At 44.6% G+C, this 23779-nt stretch overlaps 1 protein-coding gene across 1 annotated transcript in view; it reads right to left on the reverse strand.

The window, feature by feature from the left end:
* The window catches only part of LOC124004217 (stabilin-1-like), a 118636-nt gene that overhangs the window by 56227 nt on the left and 38630 nt on the right, over window positions 1-23779 (reverse strand). The window contains exons 8-12 of the mRNA XM_046312980.1: window positions 6441-6571; window positions 4443-4570; window positions 4285-4367; window positions 1297-1419; window positions 314-454 (exon numbers count right to left, since the gene is read on the reverse strand). Of these exons, the coding sequence (XP_046168936.1) occupies window positions 314-454; window positions 1297-1419; window positions 4285-4367; window positions 4443-4570; window positions 6441-6571 (606 nt within the window). The remainder of the gene's footprint in view (window positions 1-313; window positions 455-1296; window positions 1420-4284; window positions 4368-4442; window positions 4571-6440; window positions 6572-23779) is intronic.

Consider the following 23779-nt stretch of genomic DNA (forward strand, 5'->3'; position numbering starts at 1 on the left):
TATGCAACTCTATGGTGTCATCCAATCACAAGTGGTAGCTTAGTATAATGCTATGATAGTGTTTCTTCATCCTGGCTCTGGGGACCCAAAGGAGTGCACATTTTGGTTTTTGTCCTAACACTACACAGCTGATTACACTAATAAAAGTCTTAACGATGAGTTGATTATTTGAATCAGGTGTTAAGTGCTGTGGGCAAAAACTAAAATGTGCCCCCCCAGGACCAGGATTTAAAAACACTATGCGAAGGAAAACCAGCAGTAGAGCGGACCTCTGGGCTGAGATGTACTACTCATTCTAATAACATGGTAACACCTGCTCGTCCTTTGGGCTGTCAGGGAGGATATTCCTGGGTATGATCGGCTGGTCGATGATATGGATAACCCCATTGGCTGCTGGGATGTCCTGCTGGATGACTGAGTAGAGAGTCTCAGGAGACTTCACCAACATGAATTGCTGTCAAAGAACACAAAACACATTGGGCGTGGGACAAAACAAATTGGGGGTGGGACCAAACACATTGGGGGTGGGACCAAACACATTGGGGGTGGGACCAAACACATTGGGGGTGGGACCACCACATTGGGGGTGGGACCAAACATATTGGGGGTGGGACCAAACACATTGGGGGTGGGACCAAACACATTGGGGGTGGGACCAAACACACGTAAACTGCGTTCTAAATGGCATCCTATTTCCATATAGTCATATTCCCTAGAGCCCTATGAGCCCTGGTCAAATGTAGTGAACTAGGATGCCATTTGAGATGCAACCCTGTAGACGGAGGACATTTTAAAGATTAGAAACAAGATCATTTAGGGTTGCAAAATTCCTGTAACATCCCAGGTTTTCCAGAAATCTCTGTTGGAGGATTATCGGATTTCCTGCTTATTCCCTTTCTGATTCCAGGAATATTCCAACTGGGAAAACCTATGCAGCATTTTGCGACCTTACCCAAAGCATTCAATATTCAGTATTCAGAATGCTTTAAAATCTGGAGAAAAGTCACAGAGATCTAGTTTATCCTGTCGATGAAAGATTATTGAAACATATGATTTGAACCAAGATATGAAACATATGATTTGAACCAAGATATGATGTGCTTAGACATACAGATGAATGAGAATATAGCATTTCCTTCACCTTATTGGGTTTGAACCTGAGTTGTAGTCACCTTATTGGGTTTGAACCTGAGTTGTAGTCACCTTATTGGGCTTGAACCTGAGTTGTAGTCACCTTATTGGGTTTGAACCTGAGTTGTAGTCACCTTATTGGGCTTGAACCTGAGTTGTAGTCACCTTATTGGGCTTGAACCTGAGTTGTATTCCACTTGCAGTATAGACGTCGGTTCTATCCAGGCTTTTATACAGGTACTGACCCCTCACCAGGTAACGTTGACACGCTGACTCGTCGGTCACGCCCTGAGGAGGATGGACAACAGGACAGGAGTCAGGAACCTGGGCTGCATCTCTAATGGTGCCACTAAGGCTGCAACATTCCAGTCATTTTCCCCAAATTCACTGGTTTTCCAAAAATCCTGGTTGAAGGATTCACAATTTTCCTAGTCATTCCCTTTTAAACCCAGAAATCTTGCAACCAGGATTCCTGGAAAATCATGGAATTTTGTACACATTTATACACACCTAGTACACATTTATACACACCTAGTACACATTTATACACCCCTAGTACACATTTATACACCCATAGTACACATTTATACACCCATAGTACACATTTATACACACCTAGTACACATTTATACACACCTAGTACACATTTATACACCCCTAGTACACATTTATACACACCTAGTACACATTTATACACACCTAGTACACATTTATACACACCTAGTACACATTTATACACACCTAGTACACATTTATACACACCTAGTACACATTTATACACACCTAGTACACATTTATACACACCTAGTACACATTTATACACACCTAGTACACATTTATACACCCTAGTACACATTTATACACACCTAGTACACATTTATACACACCTAGTACACATTTATACACACCTAGTACACATTTATACACACCTAGTACACATTTATACACACCTAGTACACATTTATACACACCTAGTACACATTTATACACACCTAGTACACATTTATACACACCTAGTACACATTTATACACACCTAGTACACATTTATACACACCTAGTACACATTTATACACACCTAGTACACATTTATACACCTAGTACACATTTATACACACCTAGTACACATTTATACACCTAGTACACATTTATACACCCCTAGTACACATTTATACACACCTAGTACACATTTATACACACCTAGTACACATTTATACACCTAGTACACATTTATACACACCTAGTACACATTTATATACACCTAGTACACATTTATACACCCCTAGTACACATTTATACACACCTAGTACACATTTATACACACCTAGTACACATTTATACACACCTAGTACACATTTATACACCTAGTACACATTTATACACACCTAGTACACATTTATACACCTAGTACACATTTATACACCCCTAGTACACATTTATACACACCTAGTACACATTTATACACCCCTAGTACACATTTATACACACCTAGTACACATTTATACACACCTAGTACACATTTATACACCCATAGTACACATTTATACACCCATAGTACACATTTATACACCCCTAGTACACATTTATACACACCTAGTACACATTTATACACACCTAGTACACATTTATACACACCTAGTACACATTTATACACACCTAGTACACATTTATACACCCCTAGTACACATTTATACACCCATAGTACACATTTATACACCCCTAGTACACATTTATACACCCATAGTACACATTTATACACCCATAGTACACATTTATACACCCATAGTACACATTTATACACCCATAGTACACATTTATACACACCTAGTACACATTTATACACACCTAGTACACATTTATACACCCCTAGTACACATTTATACACACCTAGTACACATTTATACACACCTAGTACACATTTATACACACCTAGTACACATTTATACACACCTAGTACACATTTATACACACCTAGTACACATTTATACACACCTAGTACACATTTATACACACCTAGTACACATTTATACACACCTAGTACACATTTATACACACCTAGTACACATTTATACACACCTAGTACACATTTATACACCCCTAGTATACATTTATACACACCTAGTACACATTTATACACCCCTAGTACACATTTATACACCCTAGTACACATTTATACACCCCTAGTACACATTTATACACCCCTAGTACACATTTATTTCTTGCTAACACTTTAGCTGAAGAGAGCATAAAGCTTGGGATGCAACTCTGGCCTGTTCAAATCTGATCGTGCTTTAGCTGACTGGTTGCCATGAGGCAGAGGAGTGGACTAAAGCATTGATGCTGTTGTAGCCCTGAACTAGCTCACCTGATTGACCTATTAAAGGGATTGGTGATTAGCTTGTAGAATCAGGTGTGCTAGATCTGAAACAGTTCTAATTACAGGGAACGGCTGGGGGTCCTGAGGAGAGGTCTGATAATCCCTGGACAGGGAACAGCTGGGGCTCCTGAGGAGAGGTCTGATAACCCCTGGACAGGGAACAGCTGGGGGTCCTGAGGAGAGGTCTGATAACCCCTGGACAGGGAACGGCTGGGGGTCCTGAGGAGAGGTTTGATAATCCCCTGGACAGGGAACAGCTGGGGGTCCTGAGGAGAGGTCTGATAATCCCTGGACAGGGAACGGCTGGGGGTCCTGAGGAGAGGTCTGATAATCCCCTGGACAGGGAACTGCTGGGGCTCCTGAGGAGAGGTCTGATAATCCCTGGACAGGGAATGGGTGGGGGTCCTGGGGAGAGGTTTGATGACCCCAAGACTAAAGCACAGACAAATCTGGGATCAGGGTGAGGTTAGTATGATTATCAACCTCTGGGTTAGGTTGTTTGGGTCAGGTTGTTAGGATTAGGTTGTTAGGGTTAGGTTGTTAGGGTTACGTTATAAGGGTTAGGTTGTTAGGGTTACGTTATAAGGGTTAGGTTGTTAGGATTAGGTTGTTAGGGTTACGTTGTTAGGGTTACGTTATAAGGGTTAGGTTGTTAGGGTTACGTTATAAGGGTTAGGTTGTTAGGGTTACGTTATAAGGGTTAGGTTGTTAGGGTTACGTTATAAGGGTTAGGTTGTTAGGGTTACGTTATAAGGGTTAGGTTGTTACGATAACTTACTGCTAGAGGCACAATGAGGGACGAAAGAGGGACGAAAGCGGTGAAAGGTCCCTGTTGGCTCATGGTCAGCATACAGTCTCTCACTGAATATAAAGAAAACAGACATTAGTAACCTGCCGTTTAACGACAACAATAGCACATATAGGGAGGTTGGGTACCAAATAGCAAGATGGCTCCAGAGAGCTTCCCCTTGTGTGTCCCCTCCCTGTTCAGCTCCACTAGCCGTTCCATCAGGTTGCCATAACAACGGTAGCCATCGCCGATCTGTTGGGCATTACACAAGCACCTGACCGAGGAGAGAGAGAGAGAGAGAGAGAGAGAGAGAGAGAGAGAGAGAGAGAGAGAGAGAGAGAGAGAGAGAGAGAGAGAGAGAGAGAGAGAGAGAGAGAGAGAGAGAGAGAGAGAGAGAGAGAGAGAGAGGCACAGAGAGAGAGGCACAGAGAGAGAGAGAGAGAGAGAGAGAGAGAGAGAGAGAGAGAGAGAGAGAGAGAAAAGGAGAGCATTCAATTCAGAGTTAAAATACAGGGGTCCAGCCCTCTTCCCAGAGAGTAACTGGGTGTTCAGGATTTACAGGGGGTCCAGCCCTCTTCCCAGAGATTAACTGGGTGTTCAGGATTTACAGGGGGTCCAGCCCTCCTCCCAGAGAGTAACTGGGTGTTCAGGATTTACAGGGGGTCCAGCCCTCCTCCCAGAGAGTAACTGGGTGTTCAGGATTTACAGGGGGTCCAGCCATCCTCCCAGAGAGTAACTGGCTGTTCAGGATTTACAGGGGGTCCAGCCATCCTCCCAGAGAGTAACTGGCTGTTCAGGATTTACAGGGGGTCCAGCCATCCTCCCAGAGAGTAACTGGGTGTTCAGGATTTACAGGGGGTCCAGCCATCCTCCCAGAGAATAACTGGGTGTTCAGGATTTACAGGGGGTCCAGCCATCCTCCCAGAGAGCTATTGGGCGTGAATGTTTTACGGAGGGGAAATCTTTCTGGGTGTGCAGGGTTTTGCTCCAGCCCTACTCTACTATTTAGCTGCTCATCAGATCCTTGATTAGCTGAATCAGTTGTGTTAGCGCAGGTCTGGAGCAAAACCCTGCAGACCTAGCAGCCCTCCAGGAGGAGAGTTGGCCAGGTCACCCCTGAGTTTAGAGTTGCAAAATTCCAGTAACATTCGTTACAATTCCCATGAGGATTCCCAGATTTCCTTCTCCCTATTCTCTTTCTGATGCCAGTAAACTTCCACCCAGGATTTCTGGAAAATGTGTGATTTTTGGGAAAGTTACCAGAATACTACAACCCTACCTGGGTTACAACATTCTTCTTGTGAGGACAGTGACCAGGACAGTGACCAGGACAGTAACCAGGACAGTGACCAGGACAGTGACCAGGACAGTGACCAGGACAGTAACCAGGACAGTAACCAGGACAGTGACCAGGACAGTGACCAGGACAGTAACCAGGACAGTGACCAGGACAGTAACCAGGACAGTGACCAGGACAGTGACCAGGACAGTGACCAGGACAGTGACCAGGACAGTAACCAGGACAGTAACCAGGACAGTGACCAGGACAGTGACCAGGACAGTGACCAGGACAGTAACCAGGACAGTGACCAGGACAGTGACCAGGACAGTAACCAGGACAGTGACCAGGACAGTGACCAGGACAGTGACCAGGACAGTGACCAGGACAGTGACCAGGACAGTGACCAGGACAGTGACCAGGACAGTGACCAGGACAGTAACCAGGACAGTGACCAGGACAGTGACCAGGACAGTGACCAGGACAGTGACCAGGACAGTGACCAGGACAGTAACCAGGACAGTGACCAGGACAGTGACCAGGACAGTGACCAGGAGAGTAACCAGGACAGTAACCAGGACAGTGACCAGGACAGTGACCAGGACAGTGACCAGGACAGTAACCAGGACAGTGACCAGGACAGTGACCAGGACAGTGACCAGGACAGTGACCAGGACAGTGACCAGGACAGTGACCAGGTTTCTAGGTTTCCTGGCCACTGTGCTTCTGTCTCTGCATTGTTTGTTCTTTGGGGTTTTAGGCTGGTTATCTGTAAAGCTGTTTGTGACAAATAACATTTTATAATCTTATAAAATACATTTTGATTGATTGGTTGATTAGTTGGTTGATTGATTGGTTGACCCACCTGGGGTATCCGTCCAGGCCGGTCTCACAGCCGGCATTGGGGTGGCAGGTTGTGTCATTACATACATTCTTCAGGGTACAGCCGGAGGACGGGGTAGTGCCCTCCCAACCATGCATACAATCACATCTAGACTGGAAGATCAGATACAGACAGATACAGACATTTAGTTTCCCGTTTATTGGAACATTCACAACGTTCTAGATTCCCTGCACATTCCATCCTTACAAGAATCTTCTAACCAGGAATTCTGAAAAACTTTTGGATAACTTAGCGGAATTTTGCAAGCCTACACACAGAGTTACACTGGAGTTACACCCTATCCATCCCACTCAACTATACACACAGTTGTGGCTGCTTTGCATGATGTATTGTTGTCTCTACCTTCTTTCCCTTTGTGCTGTTGTCTTGGCCCAATAATGTTTGTATCATGTTTTGTGCTGTTGTTTGGGCCCAATAATGTTTGTATCATGTTTTGTGCTGAAGCAAGTGCCCAATAATGTTTGTATCATGTTTTGTGCTGTTGTCTGGGCCCAATAATGCTTGTATCATGTTTTGTGCTGTTGTCTGGGCCCAATAATGTTTGTATCATGTTTTGTGCTGCTGCCTGGGCCCAATAATGTTTGTATCATGTTTTGTGCTGCTGCCTGGGCCCAATAATGTTTGTATCATGTTTTGTGCTGTTGTTTGGGCCCAATAATGTTTGTATCATGTTTTGTGCTGAAGCAAGTGCCCAATAATGTTTGTATCATGTTTTGTGCTGTTGTCTGGGCCCAATAATGCTTGTATCATGTTTTGTGCTGTTGTCTGGGCCCAATAATGTTTGTATCATGTTTTGTGCTGTTGTCTGGGCCCAATAATGTTTGTATCATGTTTTGTGCTGCTGCCTGGGCCCAATAATGTTTGTATCATGTTTTGTGCTGCTGCCTTGTCAAATCAAATCAAATTGTATTTGTCACATGCGCCGAATACAACAGGTGTACAGTGAAATGCTAACTAACTTAACTAACAATGCTTTAAGAAGTTTTAAGACTTCTTTTAAATAATTAGTGTTAAGTAAAAAATAATTCAACAGCATCAGTAAAATAAAAAGCAAGGCTCTATACAGGGTATTACGGTACAGAGTCAATGTGGAGGCTATATACAGGGTATTACGGTACAGAGTCAATGTGGAGGCTATATACAGGTTATTACGGTACAGAGTCAATGTGGAGGCTATATACAGGGGGTACTGGTACAGAGTCAATGTGGAGGCTATATACAGGGTATTACGGTACAGAGTCAATGTGGAGGCTATATACAGGGTATTACGGTACAGAGTCAATGTGGAGGCTATATACAGGGTATTACGGTACAGAGTCAATGTGGAGGCTATATACAGGTTATTACGGTACAGAGTCAATGTGGAGGCTATATACAGGGGGTACTGGTACAGAGTCAATGTGGAGGCTATATACAGGGTATTACGGTACAGAGTCAATGTGGAGGCTATATACAGGGTATTACGGTACAGAGTCAATGTGGAGGCTATATACAGGGTATTACGGTACAGAGTCAATGTGGAGGCTATATACAGGTTATTACGGTACAGAGTCAATGTGGAGGCTATATACAGGGTATTACGGTACAGAGTCAATGTGGAGGCTATATACAGGGTATTACGGTACAGAGTCAATGTGGAGGCTATATACAGGGTATTACGGTACAGAGTCAATGTGGAGGCTATATACAGGGTATTACGGTACAGAGTCAATGTGGAGGCTATATACAGGGTATTACGGTACAGAGTCAATGTGGAGGCTATATACAGGGTATTACGGTACAGAGTCAATGTGGAGGCTATATACAGGGTATTACGGTACAGAGTCAATGTGGAGGCTATATACAGGGTATTACGGTACAGAGTCAATGTGGAGGCTATATACAGGGTATTACGGTACAGAGTCAATGTGGAGGCTATATACAGTTGGAAACCGGTACAGAGTCAATGTGGAGGCTATATACAGTTGGAAACCGGTACAGAGTCAATGTGGAGGCTATATACAGTTGGAAACCGGTACAGAGTCAATGTGGAGGCTATATACAGTTGGAAACCGGTACAGAGTCAATGTGGAGGCTATATACAGTTGGAAACCGGTACAGAGTCAATGTGGAGGCTCTATACAGTTGGAAACCGGTACAGAGCCAATGTGGAGGCTATATACAGTTGGAAACCTGTACAGAGTCAATGTGGAGGCTATATACAGTTTGAAACCGGTACAGAGTCAATGTGGAGGCTATATACAGTTGGAAACCTGTACAGAGTCAATGTGGAGGCTATATACAGTTGGAAACCTGTACAGAGTCAATGTGGAGGCTATATACAGGGGGTACCGGTACAGAGTCAATGTGGAGGCGATATACAGTTGGAAACCGGTACAGAGTCAATGTGGAGGCTCTATACAGTTGGAAACCGGTACAGAGTCAATGTGGAGACTATATACAGGGGGTACCGGTACAGAGTCAATGTGGAGGCTATATACAGTTGGAAACCGGTACAGAGTCAATGTGGAGGCTCTATACAGTTGGAAACTGGTACAGAGTCAATGTGGAGGCTATATACAGTTGGAAACCTGTACAGAGTCAATGTGGAGGCTATATACAGTTTGAAACCGGTACAGAGTCAATGTGGAGGCTATATACAGTTGGAAACCTGTACAGAGTCAATGTGGAGGCTATATACAGTTGGAAACCTGTACAGAGTCAATGTGGAGGCTATATACAGTTTGAAACCTGTACAGAGTCAATGTGGAGGCTCTATACAGTTGGAAACCGGTACAGAGTCAATGTGGAGGCTATATACAGTTGGAAACCTGTACAGAGTCAATGTGGAGGCTATATACAGTTGGAAACCGGTACAGAGTCAATGTGGAGGCTATATACAGTTGGAAACCGGTACAGAGTCAATGTGGAGGCTATATACAGGGGGTACTGGTACAGAGTCAATGTGGAGGCTATATACAGTTGGAAACCGGTACAGAGTCAATGTGGAGGCTATATACAGTTGGAAACCGGTACAGAGTCAATGTGGAGGCTATATACAGGGGGTACCGGTACAGAGTCAATGTGGAGGCTATATACAGTTGGAAACCGGTACAGAGTCAATGTGGAGGCTATATACAGTTGGAAACCGGTACAGAGTCAATGTGGAGGCTATATACAGTTGGAAACCGGTACAGAGTCAATGTGGAGGCTATATACAGTTGGAAACCGGTACAGAGTCAATGTGGAGGCTATGTACAGTTGGAAACCGGTACAGAGTCAATGTGGAGGCTATATACAGTTGGAAACCGGTACAGAGTCAATGTGGAGGCTATATACAGTTGGAAACCGGTACAGAGTCAATGTGGAGGCTATATACAGTTGGAAACCGGTACAGAGTCAATGTGGAGGCTATATACAGTTGGAAACTGGTACAGAGTCAATGTGGAGGCTATATACAGTTGGAAACCGGTACAGAGTCAATGTGGAGGCTATATACAGTTGGAAACCGGTAGAGTCAATGTGGAGGCTATATACAGTTGGAAACCGGTAGAGTCAATGTGGAGGCTATATACAGTTGGAAACCGGTACAGAGTCAATGTGGAGGCTATATACAGTTGGAAACCGGTACAGAGTCAATGTGGAGGCTATATACAGTTGGAAACCGGTACAGAGTCAATGTGGAGGCTATATACAGTTGGAAACCGGTACAGAGTCAATGTGGAGGCTATATACAGTTGGAAACCGGTACAGAGTCAATGTGGAGGCTATATACAGTTGGAAACCGGTACAGAATCAATGTGGAGGCTATATACAGTTGGAAACCGGTACAGAGTCAATGTGGAGGCTATATACAGTTGGAAACCGGTACAGAGTCAATGTGGAGGCTATATACAGTTTGAAACCGGTACAGAGTCAATGTGGAGGCTATATACAGGGGATACCAGTACAGAGTCAGTGTGGAGGCTATATACAGGGGGTACTGGTACAGAGTCAGTGTGGAGGCTATATACAGGGGGTACTGGTACAGAGTCAATGTGGAGGCTATATACAGTTGGAAACCGGTACAGAGTCAATGTGGAGGCTATATACCGTTGGAAACCGGTACAGAGTCAATGTGGAGGCTATATACAGTTGGAAACCGGTACAGAGTCAATGTGGAGGCTATATACAGTTGGAAACCGGTAGAGTCAATGTGGAGGCTATATACAGTTTGAAACCTGTGCAGAGTCAATGTGGAGGCTATATACAGTTGGAAACTGGTACAGAGTCAATGTGGAGGCTATATACAGTTTGAAACCTGTGCAGAGTCAATGTGGAGGCTATATACAGTTTGAAACCTGTGCAGAGTCAATATGGAGGCTATATACAGTTGGAAACTGGTACAGAGTCAATGTGGAGGCTATATACAGTTTGAAACCTGTGCAGAGTCAATGTGGAGGCTATATACAGTTGGAAACCGGTACAGAGTCAATGTGGAGACTATATACAGGGGGTACCGGTACAGAGTCAATATGGAGGCTATATACAGTTGGAAACCGGTACAGAGTCAGTGTGGAGGCTATATACAGTTTGAAACCTGTGCAGAGTCAATGTGGAGGCTATATACAGTTGGAAACCGGTACAGAGTCAATGTGGAGGCTATATACAGTTGGAAACTGGTACAGAGTCAATGTGGAGGCTATATACAGTTTGAAACCTGTACAGAGTCAATGTGGAGGCTATATACAGTTTGAAACCTGTACAGAGTCAATGTGGAGGCTATATACAGTTTTAAACCTGTGCAGAGTCAATGTGGAGGCTATATACAGTTTTAAACCTGTGCAGAGTCAATGTGGAGGCTATATACAGGTTATTACGGTACAGAGTCAATGTGGAGGCTATATACAGGGTATTACGGTACAGAGTCAATGTGGAGGCTATATACAGGGGGTACCGGTACAGAGTCAATGTGGAGGCTATATACAGGGGGGTACCAGTACACAGTCAATGTGGAGGCTATATACAGGGTATTACGGTACAGAGTCAATGTGGAGGCTATATACAGTTTTAAACCTGTGCAGAGTCAATGTGGAGGCTATATACAGGTTATTACGGTACAGAGTCAATGTGGAGGCTATATACAGGTTATTACGGTACAGAGTCAATGTGGAGGCTATATACAGGTTATTACGGTACAGAGTCAATGTGGAGGCTATATACAGGTTATTACGGTACAGAGTCAATGTGGAGGCTATATACAGTTGGAAACCGGTACAGAGTCAATGTGGAGGCTATATACAGTTGGAAACCGGTACAGAGTCAATGTGGAGGCTATATACAGGGGATACCAGTACAGAGTCAGTGTGGAGGCTATATACAGGGGGTACCGGTACAGAGTCAATGTGGAGGCTATATACAGTTGGAAACCGGTACAGAGTCAATGTGGAGGCTATATACAGTTGGAAACCGGTACAGAGTCAATGTGGAGGCTATATACAGGGGGTACTGGTACAGAGTCAATGTGGAGGCTATATACAGGGGATACCAGTACAGAGTCAATGTGGAGGCTATATACAGTTGGAAACCGGTATAGATTCAATGTGGAGGCTATATACAGTTGGAAACCGGTATAGAGTCAATGTGGAGGCTATATACAGTTGGAAACCGGTACAGAGTCAATGTGGAGGCTATATACAGAGGGTACTGGTACAGAGTCAATGTGGAGGCTATATACAGGGGATACCAGTACAGAGTCAATGTGGAGGCTATATACAGTTTGAAACCTGTGCAGAGTCAATGTGGAGGCTATATACAGTTTGAAACCTGTACAGAGTCAATGTGGAGGCTATATACAGTTTGAAACCTGTACAGAGTCAATGTGGAGGCTATATACAGTTTGAAACCTGTACAGAGTCAATGTGGAGGCTATATACAGTTTTAAACCTGTGCAGAGTCAATGTGGAGGCTATATACAGTTTTAAACCTGTGCAGAGTCAATGTGGAGGCTATATACAGGGTATTACGGTACAGAGTCAATGTGGAGGCTATATACAGGTTATTACGGTACAGAGTCAATGTGGAGGCTATATACAGGGTATTACGGTACAGAGTCAATGTGGAGGCTATATATAGGGGGTACCGGTACAGAGTCAATGTGGAGGCTATATACAGGGGGGTACCAGTACAGAGTCAATGTGGAGGCTATATACAGGGTATTACGGTACAGAGTCAATGTGGAGGCTATATACAGTTTTAAACCTGTGCAGAGTCAATGTGGAGGCTATATACAGGTTATTACGGTACAGAGTCAATGTGGAGGCTATATACAGGTTATTACGGTACAGAGTCAATGTGGAGGCTATATACAGGTTATTACGGTACAGAGTCAATGTGGAGGCTATATACAGGTTATTACGGTACAGAGTCAATGTGGAGGCTATATACAGTTGGAAACCGGTACAGAGTCAATGTGGAGGCTATATACAGTTGGAAACCGGTACAGAGTCAATGTGGAGGCTATATACAGGGGATACCAGTACAGAGTCAGTGTGGAGGCTATATACAGGGGGTACCGGTACAGAGTCAATGTGGAGGCTATATACAGGGGGTACCGGTACAGAGTCAATGTGGAGGCTATATACAGTTGGAAACCGGTACAGAGTCAATGTGGAGGCTATATACAGTTGGAAACCGGTACAGAGTCAATGTGGAGGCTATATACAGGGGGTACTGGTACAGAGTCAATGTGGAGGCTATATACAGGGGATACCAGTACAGAGTCAATGTGGAGGCTATATACAGTTGGAAACCGGTATAGAGTCAATGTGGAGGCTATATACAGTTGGAAACCGGTATAGAGTCAATGTGGAGGCTATATACAGTTGGAAACCGGTACAGAGTCAATGTGGAGGCTATATACAGGGGGTACTGGTACAGAGTCAATGTGGAGGCTATATACAGGGGATACCAGTACAGAGTCAATGTGGAGGCTATATACAGTTTGAAACCTGTGCAGAGTCAATGTGGAGGCTATATACAGTTTGAAACCTGTGCAGAGTCAATGTGGAGGCTATATACAGTTTGAAACCTGTACAGAGTCAATGTGGAGGCTATATACAGTTTGAAACCTGTACAGAGTCAATGTGGAGGCTATATACAGTTTGAAACCTGTACAGAGTCAATGTGGAGGCTATATACAGTTTTAAACCTGTGCAGAGTCAATGTGGAGGCTATATACAGGGTATTACGGTACAGAGTCAATGTGGAGGCTATATACAGGGGGTACCGGTACAGAGTCAATGTGGAGGCTATATACAGGGGGGTACCAGTACAGAGTCAATGTGGAGGCTATATACAGGGTATTACGGTACAGAGTCAATGTGGAGGCTATATACAGTTTTAAACCTGTGCAGAGTCAATGTGGAGGCTATATACAGGTTATTACGGTACAGAGTCAATGTGGAGGCTATATACAGGTTATTACGGTACAGAGTCAATGTGGAGGCTATATACAGGTTATTACGGTACAGAGTCAATGTGGAGGCTATATACAGGTTATTACGGTACAGAGTCAATGTGGAGGCTATATACAGTTGGAAACCGGTACAGAGTCAATGTGGAGGCTATATACAGTTGGAAACCGGTACAGAGTCAATGTGGAGGCTATATACAGGGGATACCAGTACAGAGTCAGTGTGGAGGCTATATACAGGGAGTACCGGTACAGAGTCAATGTGGAGGCTATATACAGGGGGTACCGGTACAGAGTCAATGTGGAGGCTATATACAGTTGGAAACCGGTACAGAGTCAATGTGGAGGCTATATACAGTTGGAAACCGGTATAGAGTCAATGTGGAGGCTATATACAGTTGGAAACCGGTATAGAGTCAATGTGGAGGCTATATACAGTTGGAAACCGGTACAGAGTCAATGTGGAGGCTATATACAGGGGGTACTGGTACAGAGTCAATGTGGAGGCTATATACAGGGGATACCAGTACAGAGTCAATGTGTAGGCTATATACAGTTTGAAACCTGTGCAGAGTCAATGTGGAGGCTATATACAGTTGGAAACCGGTACAGAGTCAATGTGGAGGCTATATACAGGGGGTACTGGTACAGAGTCAATGTGGAGGCTATATACAGGGGATACCAGTACAGAGTCAATGTGGAGGCTATATACAGTTTGAAACCTGTGCAGAGTCACAGTGGAGGCTATATACAGGGGGCACCGTTAGTCGAGGTAATTGACGTAATATGTACATGTAGAGTTAAAGTGACTATGCATAGATAATAAACAGTGAGTAGCAGCAGTGTAAAAGAGGGGTCTGGGTAGCCCTTTGATTAGCTGTTCAGGAGTCTTATGTCTTGGGGGTAGAAGCTTTTAAGAAACCTTTTGGACCTAGACTTGGTGCGCCGTGTGGAGAGAGAGAGAAGAGAGAACAGGCTACGACTATGTTGTGTTGCTACCTTGCTGTGTTGACATGTGTTGCTACCATGCTGTGTTGACATGTGTTGCTACCATGCTGTGTTGACATGTGTTGCTACCATGCTGTGTTGACATGTGTTGCTGCCATGCTGTGTTGACATGTGTTGCTACCATGCTGTGTTGACATGTGTTGCTACCATGCTGTGTTGACATGTGTTGCTACCATGCTGTGTTGACATGTGTTGCTACCATGCTGTGTTGACATGTGTTGCTACCATGCTGTGTTGACATGTGTTGCTACCATGCTGTGTTGACTGTGTTGCTACCATGCTGTGTTGACATGTGTTGCTACCATGCTGTGTTGACATGTGTTGCTACCATGCTGTGTTGACATGTGTTGCTACCATGCTGTGTTGACATGTGTTGCTACCTTGCTGTGTTGACATGTGTTGCTACCATGCTGTGTTGACATGTGTTGCTACCATGCAGTGTTGACATGTGTTGCTACCATGCTGTGTTGACATGTGTTGCTACCATGCTGTGTTGACATGTGTTGCTACCATGCTGTGTTGACATGTGTTGCTACCATGCTGTGTTGACATGTGTTGCTACCATGCTGTGTTGACATGTGTTGCTACCATGCTGTGTTGACATGTGTTGCTGCCTTGCTATGTTGTTGTCGTAGGTTTCTCTTTAAGTAGTGTTGTTGTGTCTCTCTTGTTGTGATGTGCGTTCTATATTTTTATTAAATTTATTTTAAATCCCAGCCCCCGTCCCCGCAGGAGGCCTTCTGGTAGGCCGTCATTGTAAATAAGAATTTGTCTTAACTGACTTGTCTTGTTAAGGGATCAGACCCTTTAAAATGTTTTTTTGCCTAAAATGACGTACCCAAATCTAACTGCCTGTAGTTCAGGACCTAAAGCAAGGATATGCATATTCTTGATACCATTTGAAAAGAGAAAGGCCATAATGTATTATTCCTAGTGTAATTTAGATGTTGACCACTAGATGGCAGCAGTGTACGCGCAAAGTTTTAGACTGATTCAATGAGCAATTAAATTTCTGTTAAAACATTTGTATCAAGACTGCCTAAATGTGCCTCATTTGTTTATTAATAACTTTTCAAGTTCATAACTGTGCCACTCTCCTCAAACAATAGCATGGTATTATTTCACTGTAATAGCTACTGTAAATTAGATAGTGCAGTTAGATTAACAAGAATTTAAGCCTCCCCCAATATCAGATATGTCTATGTCCTGGGAAATGTTCTTGTTACTTACAACCTCATGTTAATCTCATTAGCCTATGTTACCTTAACCGTCCCGAGGGGGACCCAACAATCGTGTAGAGGTTTAAAATAAAGGTTAAAAAAAATATCAAATACAAATAAATACACCTAACCATCCCATTAAACCATACACTATTACCTAGACTGGTTGTTAATGTGAAAGACCCAGTGCACTCAAAAACGAGATTTTCCTGTGTTTCATATATTTTTCCACACTATGAGTTATGATGCACTTTCAGTGTAAGATCTGTTTGAAAGACCGCCTGAAATTTCAGCCTGTTTTGGTGGGACGGAGTTTTGGCCTGGTTCCAAACCTCTGCCAATAACAGTTAGTTTTCCGCCCCACTCAGATCACTCCCAGGCTGTCCTAGTAAAGATCTTACTTGAGAAATTGCTCTTCGCTAAGAAGCTATTTTTGTAATCTACATGTACCATGCTGTGTTGACATGTGTTGCTACCATGCTATTCTCGCTATACACCAAGTCACTTGGCTCTGTCATAACCTCACATGGTCTCTCCTATCATTGCAATGCAGACGACACACAATTAATCTTCTCCTTTCCCCCTTCTGATGACCAGGTGGCGAATCGCATCTCTGCATGTCTGGCAGACATATCAGTGTGGATGACGGATCACCACCTCAAGCTGAACCTCGGCAAGACGGAGCTGCTCTTCCTCCCGGGGAAGGACTGCCCGTTCCATGATCTCGCCATCACGGTTGACAACTTCATTGTGTCCTCCTCCCAGAGCGCCAAGAAACTTGGCGTGATCCTGGACAACACCCTGTCGTTCTCAACTAACATCAAGGCGGTGGCCCGTTCCTGTAGGTTCATGCTCTACAACATCCGCAGAGTACGACCCTGCCTCACACAGGAAGCGGCGCAGGTCCTAATCCAGGCACTTGTCATCTCCCGTCTGGATTACTGCAACTCGCTGTTGGCTGGGCTCCCTGCCTGTGCCATTAAACCCCTACAACTCATCCAGAACGCCGCAGCCCGTCTGGTGTTCAACCTTCCCAAGTTCTCTCACGTCCCCCCGCTCCTCCGCTCTCTCCACTGGCTTCCAGTTGAAGCTCGCATCCGCTACAAGACCATGGTGCTTGCCTACGGAGCTGTGAGGGGAACGGCACCTCAGTACCTCCAGGCTCTGATCAGGCCCTACACCCAAACAAGGGCACTGCGTTCATCCACCTCTGGCCTGCTCGCCTCCCTACCACTGAGGAAGTACAGTTCCCGCTCAGCCCAGTCAAAACTGTTCGCTGCTCTGGCCCCCCAATGGTGGAACAAACTCCCTCATGACGCCAGGACAGCGGAGTCAATCACCACCTTCCGGAGACACCTGAAACCCCACCTCTTTAAGGAATACCTAGGATAGGATAAAGTAATCCTTCTCACCCCCCCCTTAAAAGATTTAGATGCACTATTGTAAAGTGGCTGTTCCACTGGATGTCATAAGGTGAATGCACCAATTTGTAAGTCGCTCTGGATAAGAGCGTCTGCTAAATGACTTAAATGTAATGTAATGTAAAATGTACTCACAATCAACATTACAGTTGTAATGCTATCAGCCTAATTTCCTGATGCACTGACCTCATTCATTGTTCCCTTTCCCCTTGTAATCAAAGCGTTGGCAAGCAATGCTACAAATTGGTTACGATCTCAGATTTCATTTCATATAAAGTTTGTTCATCTGTGATGAACACAAGGTGGTTTTGTTTAACATCTACATTTTTTTCAAATTCTATTCTATATCAAAGCATTTCTGTTTGTCGTAGAACCATGGGACTACTTTATGGCTGCAGGAGACTCTCAGCTTGCAGGATGTGATGTTCCGTTCTGACACAAATTGATGGACAGACCAGCGAATGAGTGTTAAAGGCCGTGGATATGTAACCCGATACCCCCGGTGTCTTGCTGTGGATATGTAACCCGACACCCCCGGTGTCTTGCTGTGGATACGTAACCCGATACCCCCGGTGTCTTGCTGTGGATATGTAACCCGATACCTCCGGTGTCTTGCTGTGGATACGTAACCCGATACCCCCGGTGTCTTGCTGTGGATACGTAACCCGATACCCCCTGTTGTCTTGCTGTGGATACGTAACCCGATACCCCCTGTTGTCTTGCTGTGGATATGTAACCCGATACCCCCGGTGTCTTGCTGTGGATACGTAACCCGATACCCCCTGTTGTCTTGCTGTGGATATGTAACCCGATACCCCCGGTGTCTTGCTGTGGATATGTAACCTGATACCCCCGGTGTCTTGCTGTGGATACGTAACCCGATACCCCCGGTGTCTTGCTGTGGATATGTAACCCGATACCCCCGGTGTCTTGCTGTGGATACGTAACCCGATAACCCCTGTTGTCTTGCTGTGGATACGTAACCCGACACCCCCGGTGTCTTGAGATACCTACTCAATTCAAGTTTGGAAGAGGGGCTCTCAGCCAAAACAATAGCGTAGCAAATTGGCTGAACAGAAGCTGATTTATCAGTGAATTACCTTGATAAAACAACTAAATTATAACTAAACTCCTCTAAATCGTATAGACACTAGTGCTGAGCATTTCAAGCTTTTTGAGGTCGTTCGGTTTAGGTTTGATTGGTGTTTTTAGACATTAAATGCACTATGCATTATGTTGAATGCTGTAACAACACAGAATAATATAATGAATAAAAGTCACATGATGGTAGAGTCCATTACTGCTTATCACTAACCATCATTTCTTCACATGACTTCACTAAAATATTTCAGTTGTTGTGTTTATTACATTGTTTTTGATTTGATGGCTTTATTATTTCATTCCAAGTCATCACCTCATCTCTATAGAGCTGCTGCCTATGCTGTCTGACAACAGCACTATTGTAGTAGTTCTTCAAATTAAATAATGCATATTTACATGACTGCTGAATACAAAACTATCGATAAATCGTTCATGAAATTTCAGTTAGAGATACGCTGTGAAGCAACTGCTCCATCCTTCTCTCATTCCCTCCATCTCCAGGGAAGTACGCGCAATGGATTATGGTCATTGTAGTTCATTGCATTTAAATATTTGATCCGACGTTGGTCAATTCTTTTAAAAATAAAATAAAAGTAACTGACATTTTGGTTAAATCGCTCGGCACTAACAGATACACACAAACCCTGCTGGCATAGATACAGACTAACCCTGCTGGTATAGATACAGACTAACCCTGCTGGTATAGATACAGACTAACCCTGCTGGCATAGATATAGACTAACCCTGCTGGTATAGATACAGACTAACCCTGCTGGTATAGATACAGACTAACCCTGCTGGTATAGACAGACTGACCCTGCTGGCATAGACACAGACTAACCCTGCTGGTATAGACACAGACTAACCCTGCTGGTATAGACACAGACTAACCCTGCTGGTATAGATACAGACTAATCCTGCTGGCATAGATACAGACTAACCCTGCTGGCATAGATACAGACTAACCCTGCTGGTATAGATAGAGACTAACCCTGCTGGTATAGATACAGACTAACCCTGCTGGTACAGACAGACTGACCCTGCTGGTATAGATACAAACTAACCCTGCTGGTATAGATACAGACTAACCCTGCTGGTACAGACAGACTAACCCTGCTGGTATAGACAGACTGACCCTGCTGGTATAGATACATACTAACCCTGCTGGTATAGACAGACTAACCCTGCTGGTATAGATACAGACTAACCCTGCTGCTATAGACAGACTAACCCTTCTGGTATAGATACAGACTAACCCTGCTGGTATAGACAGACTAACCCTGCTGGATATAGAGATACAGACTAACCCTGCTGGTATAGAGAGACTAACCCTGCTGGTATAGATACAGACTAACCCTGCTGGTATAGATACAGACTAACCCTGCTGGTATAGACACAGACTAACCCTGCTGGTATAGATACAGACTAATCCTGCTGGTATAGATACAGACTAACCCTGCTGGTATAGACAGACAACCCTGCTGACAGAACCCCCTGCTGGTATAGACACAGACTAACCCTGCTGGTATAGACAGACTAACCCTGCTGGTATAGATACAGACTAACCCTGCTGCTATAGACACACACTAACCCTGCTGTTATAGACACAGACTAACCCTGCTGGTATAGATACAGACTAACCCTGCTGGTAGAGATACAGACTAACCCTGCTGGTATAGACAGACTAACCCTGCTGGTATAGATACAGACTAACCCTGCTGGTATAGACACAGACTAACCCTGCTGGTTAGACACAGACTAACCCTGCTGGTATAGATACAGACTAACCCTGCTGGTATAGATACAGACTGACCCTGCTGGTATAGATACAGACTAACCCTGCTGGAATAGACAGACTAACCCTGCTGGTATAGACAGACTAACCCTGCTGGAAAAGATACAGACTAACCCTGCTGGTATAGACAGACTAACCCTGCTGGTATAGACAGACAGACCAACCCCCTGCTGGTATAGACAGACTAACCCTGCTGGTATAGACAGACTAACCCTGATGGTATAGACAGACCTGCTGGTATAGACCCCTGCTGGTATAGACACAGACTAACCCTGCTGGTATAGACAGACTAACCCTGCTGGTATAGATACAGACTAACCCTGCTGCTATAGACACACACTAACCCTGCTGTTATAGACACAGACTAACCCTGCTGGTATAGATACAGACTAACCCTGCTGGTAGAGATACCGACTAACCCTGCTGGTATAGACAGACTAACCCTGCTGGTATAGATACAGACTAACCCTGCTGGTATAGACACAGACTAACCCTGCTGGTTAGACACAGACTAACCCTGCTGGTATAGATACAGACTAACCCTGCTGGTATAGATACAGACTGACCCTGCTGGTATAGATACAGACTAACCCTGCTGGAATAGACAGACTAACCCTGCTGGTATAGACAGACTAACCCTGCTGGAAAAGATACAGACTAACCCTGCTGGTATAGACAGACTAACCCTGCTGTTATAGACACAGACCAACCCTGCTGGTATAGACAGACTAACCCTGCTGGTATAGACAGACTAGCCCTGATGGTATAGACAGACTAGCCCTGATGGTATAGACAGACTAACCCTGCTGGTATAGACAGACTAACCCTGCTGGAATAGACACAGACTAAACCTGCTGGTATAGATACAGACCAGCCCTGCTGGTATAGATACAGACTAACCCTGCTGGTAGAGATACCCTGACTAACCCTGCTGGTATAGACAGACTAACCCTGCTGGTATAGATACAGACTAACCCTGCTGGTATAGATACAGACTAACCCTGCTGGTATAGACACAGACTAACCCTGCTGGTTAGACACAGACTAACCCTGCTGGTATAGATACAGACTAACCCTGCTGGTATAGATACAGACTGACCCTGCTGGTATAGATACAGACTAACCCTGCTGGAATAGACAGACTAACCCTGCTGGTATAGATACAGACTAACCCTGCTGGTATAGATACAGACTAACCCTGCTGGTATAGACAGACTAACCCTGCTGGTATAGATACAGACTAACCCTGCTGGTATAGATACAGACTAACCCTGCTGGTATAGATAGACAGACTAACCCTGCTGGTATAGAGAGACTAACCCTGCTGGTATAGAGAGACTAACCCTGCTGGTATAGACTACCTGGTACTAACCCTGCTGGTATAGACACAGACTAGATAGACAGACTAACAGACTGACCCTGCTGGTATAGATACAGACTAACCCTGCTGGTATAGACTATAGACACACACTAACCCTGCTGGTATAGACACAGACTAACCCTGCTGGTATAGATACAGACTAACCCTGCTGGTAGAGATACAGACTAACCCTGCTGGTATAGATAGACAGAACCCTGCTGGTATAGACACAGACTAACCCTGCTGGTATAGATACAGACTAACCCTGCTGGTATAGATACAGACTAACCCTGCTGGTATAGACAGACTAACCCTGCTGGTATAGACACAGACTGACCCTGCTGGTATAGACAGACTAACCCTGCTGGTATAGAGAAACTAACCCTGCTGGTATAGATAACCCTGCTGCTATAGACAGACTAACCCTGCTGGTATAGAGAGACATAGACAGACTAACCCTGCTGGTATAGACAGACTAACCCTGCTGGTATAGATACAGACTAACCCTGCTGGTATAGATACAGACTAACCCTGCTGGTATAGATACAGACTAACCCTGCTGGTATAGACACAGACTAACCCTGGTATAGACTGGTGGTATAGACAGACTAACCCTGCTGGTATAGACAGACAACCCTGCTGGTATAGACTAACCCTGCTGGTACAGACACAGACTAACCCTGCTGGTATAGACAGACAGACAGACTAACCCTGCTGGTACAGACAGACTAACCCTGCTGGTACAGACAGACTAACCCTGCTGGTATAGATACAGACTAACCCTGCTGGTATAGATACAGACTAACCCTGCTGGTATAGATACAGACTAACCCTGCTGGTATAGACAGACTAACCCTGGTATAGATACAGACTATAGATACCCTGCTGGTATACTAACCCTGCTGGTAGACACAGACTAACCCTGCTGGTACAGACAGACTAACCCTGCTGGTATAGATACAGACTAACCCTGCTGGTATAGATACAGACTGACCCTGCTGGTATAGACAGACTAACCCTGCTGGAATAGACAAACTAACCCTGTTTAACCCCTGCTGGTATAGACAGACTAACCCTGCTGGTATATACACAGACTAACCCTGCTGGTATAGACACAGACTAACCCTGCTGGTATAGATACAGACTAACCCTGCTGGTATAGATACAGACTAACCCTGCTGGTATAGACAGACTAACCCTGCTGGTATAGCTACAGACTGACCCTGCTGATTTAGATAACAGAATAACCCTGCTGGTATAGATACAGACTAACCCTGCTGGTATAGATACAGACTGACCCTGCTTGTATAGACAGACTAACCCTGCTGGAATAGACAAAGTTTAACCTGCTGGTATAGATACAGACTAACCCTGCTGGTATAGACAGACTAACCCTGCTGGTATAGACAGACTAACCCTGCTGGTATAGACAGACTAACCCTGCTGGTATAGATACAGACTAACCCTGCTGGTATAGACAGACTAACCCTGCTGGTATAGACAGACTAACCCTGCTGGACTAACCCTGCTGGTATAGACACAGACTAACCCTGCTGGTATAGACAGACTGACCCTGCTGGTATAGACAGACTAACCCTGCTAACCCTGCTGGTATAGATAGAGACTATAGATACAGACTAACCCTGCTGGTATAGATACAGACTAACCCTGCTGGTACCCTGCTGGTATAGATACAGACTAACCCTGCTGGTATAGACAGACTAACCCTGCTGGTATAGACAGACTAACCCTGCTGGTATAGATACAGACTAACCCTGCTGGTATAGACAGACTAACCCTGCTGGTATAGATACCCTGCTGGTATAGACAGACTAACCCTGCTGGTATAGATACAGACTAACCCTGCTGGTATAGATACCTAACCCTGCTGGTATAGACAGACTAACCCTGCTGGTATAGAGAGACTAACCCTGCTGGTATAGATAGACTAACCCTGCTGGTA

The sequence above is a fragment of the Oncorhynchus gorbuscha genome, linkage group LG18 (genome assembly GCF_021184085.1).
Source record: "Oncorhynchus gorbuscha isolate QuinsamMale2020 ecotype Even-year linkage group LG18, OgorEven_v1.0, whole genome shotgun sequence".
NCBI classification, from domain to species: domain Eukaryota; kingdom Metazoa; phylum Chordata; class Actinopteri; order Salmoniformes; family Salmonidae; genus Oncorhynchus; species Oncorhynchus gorbuscha.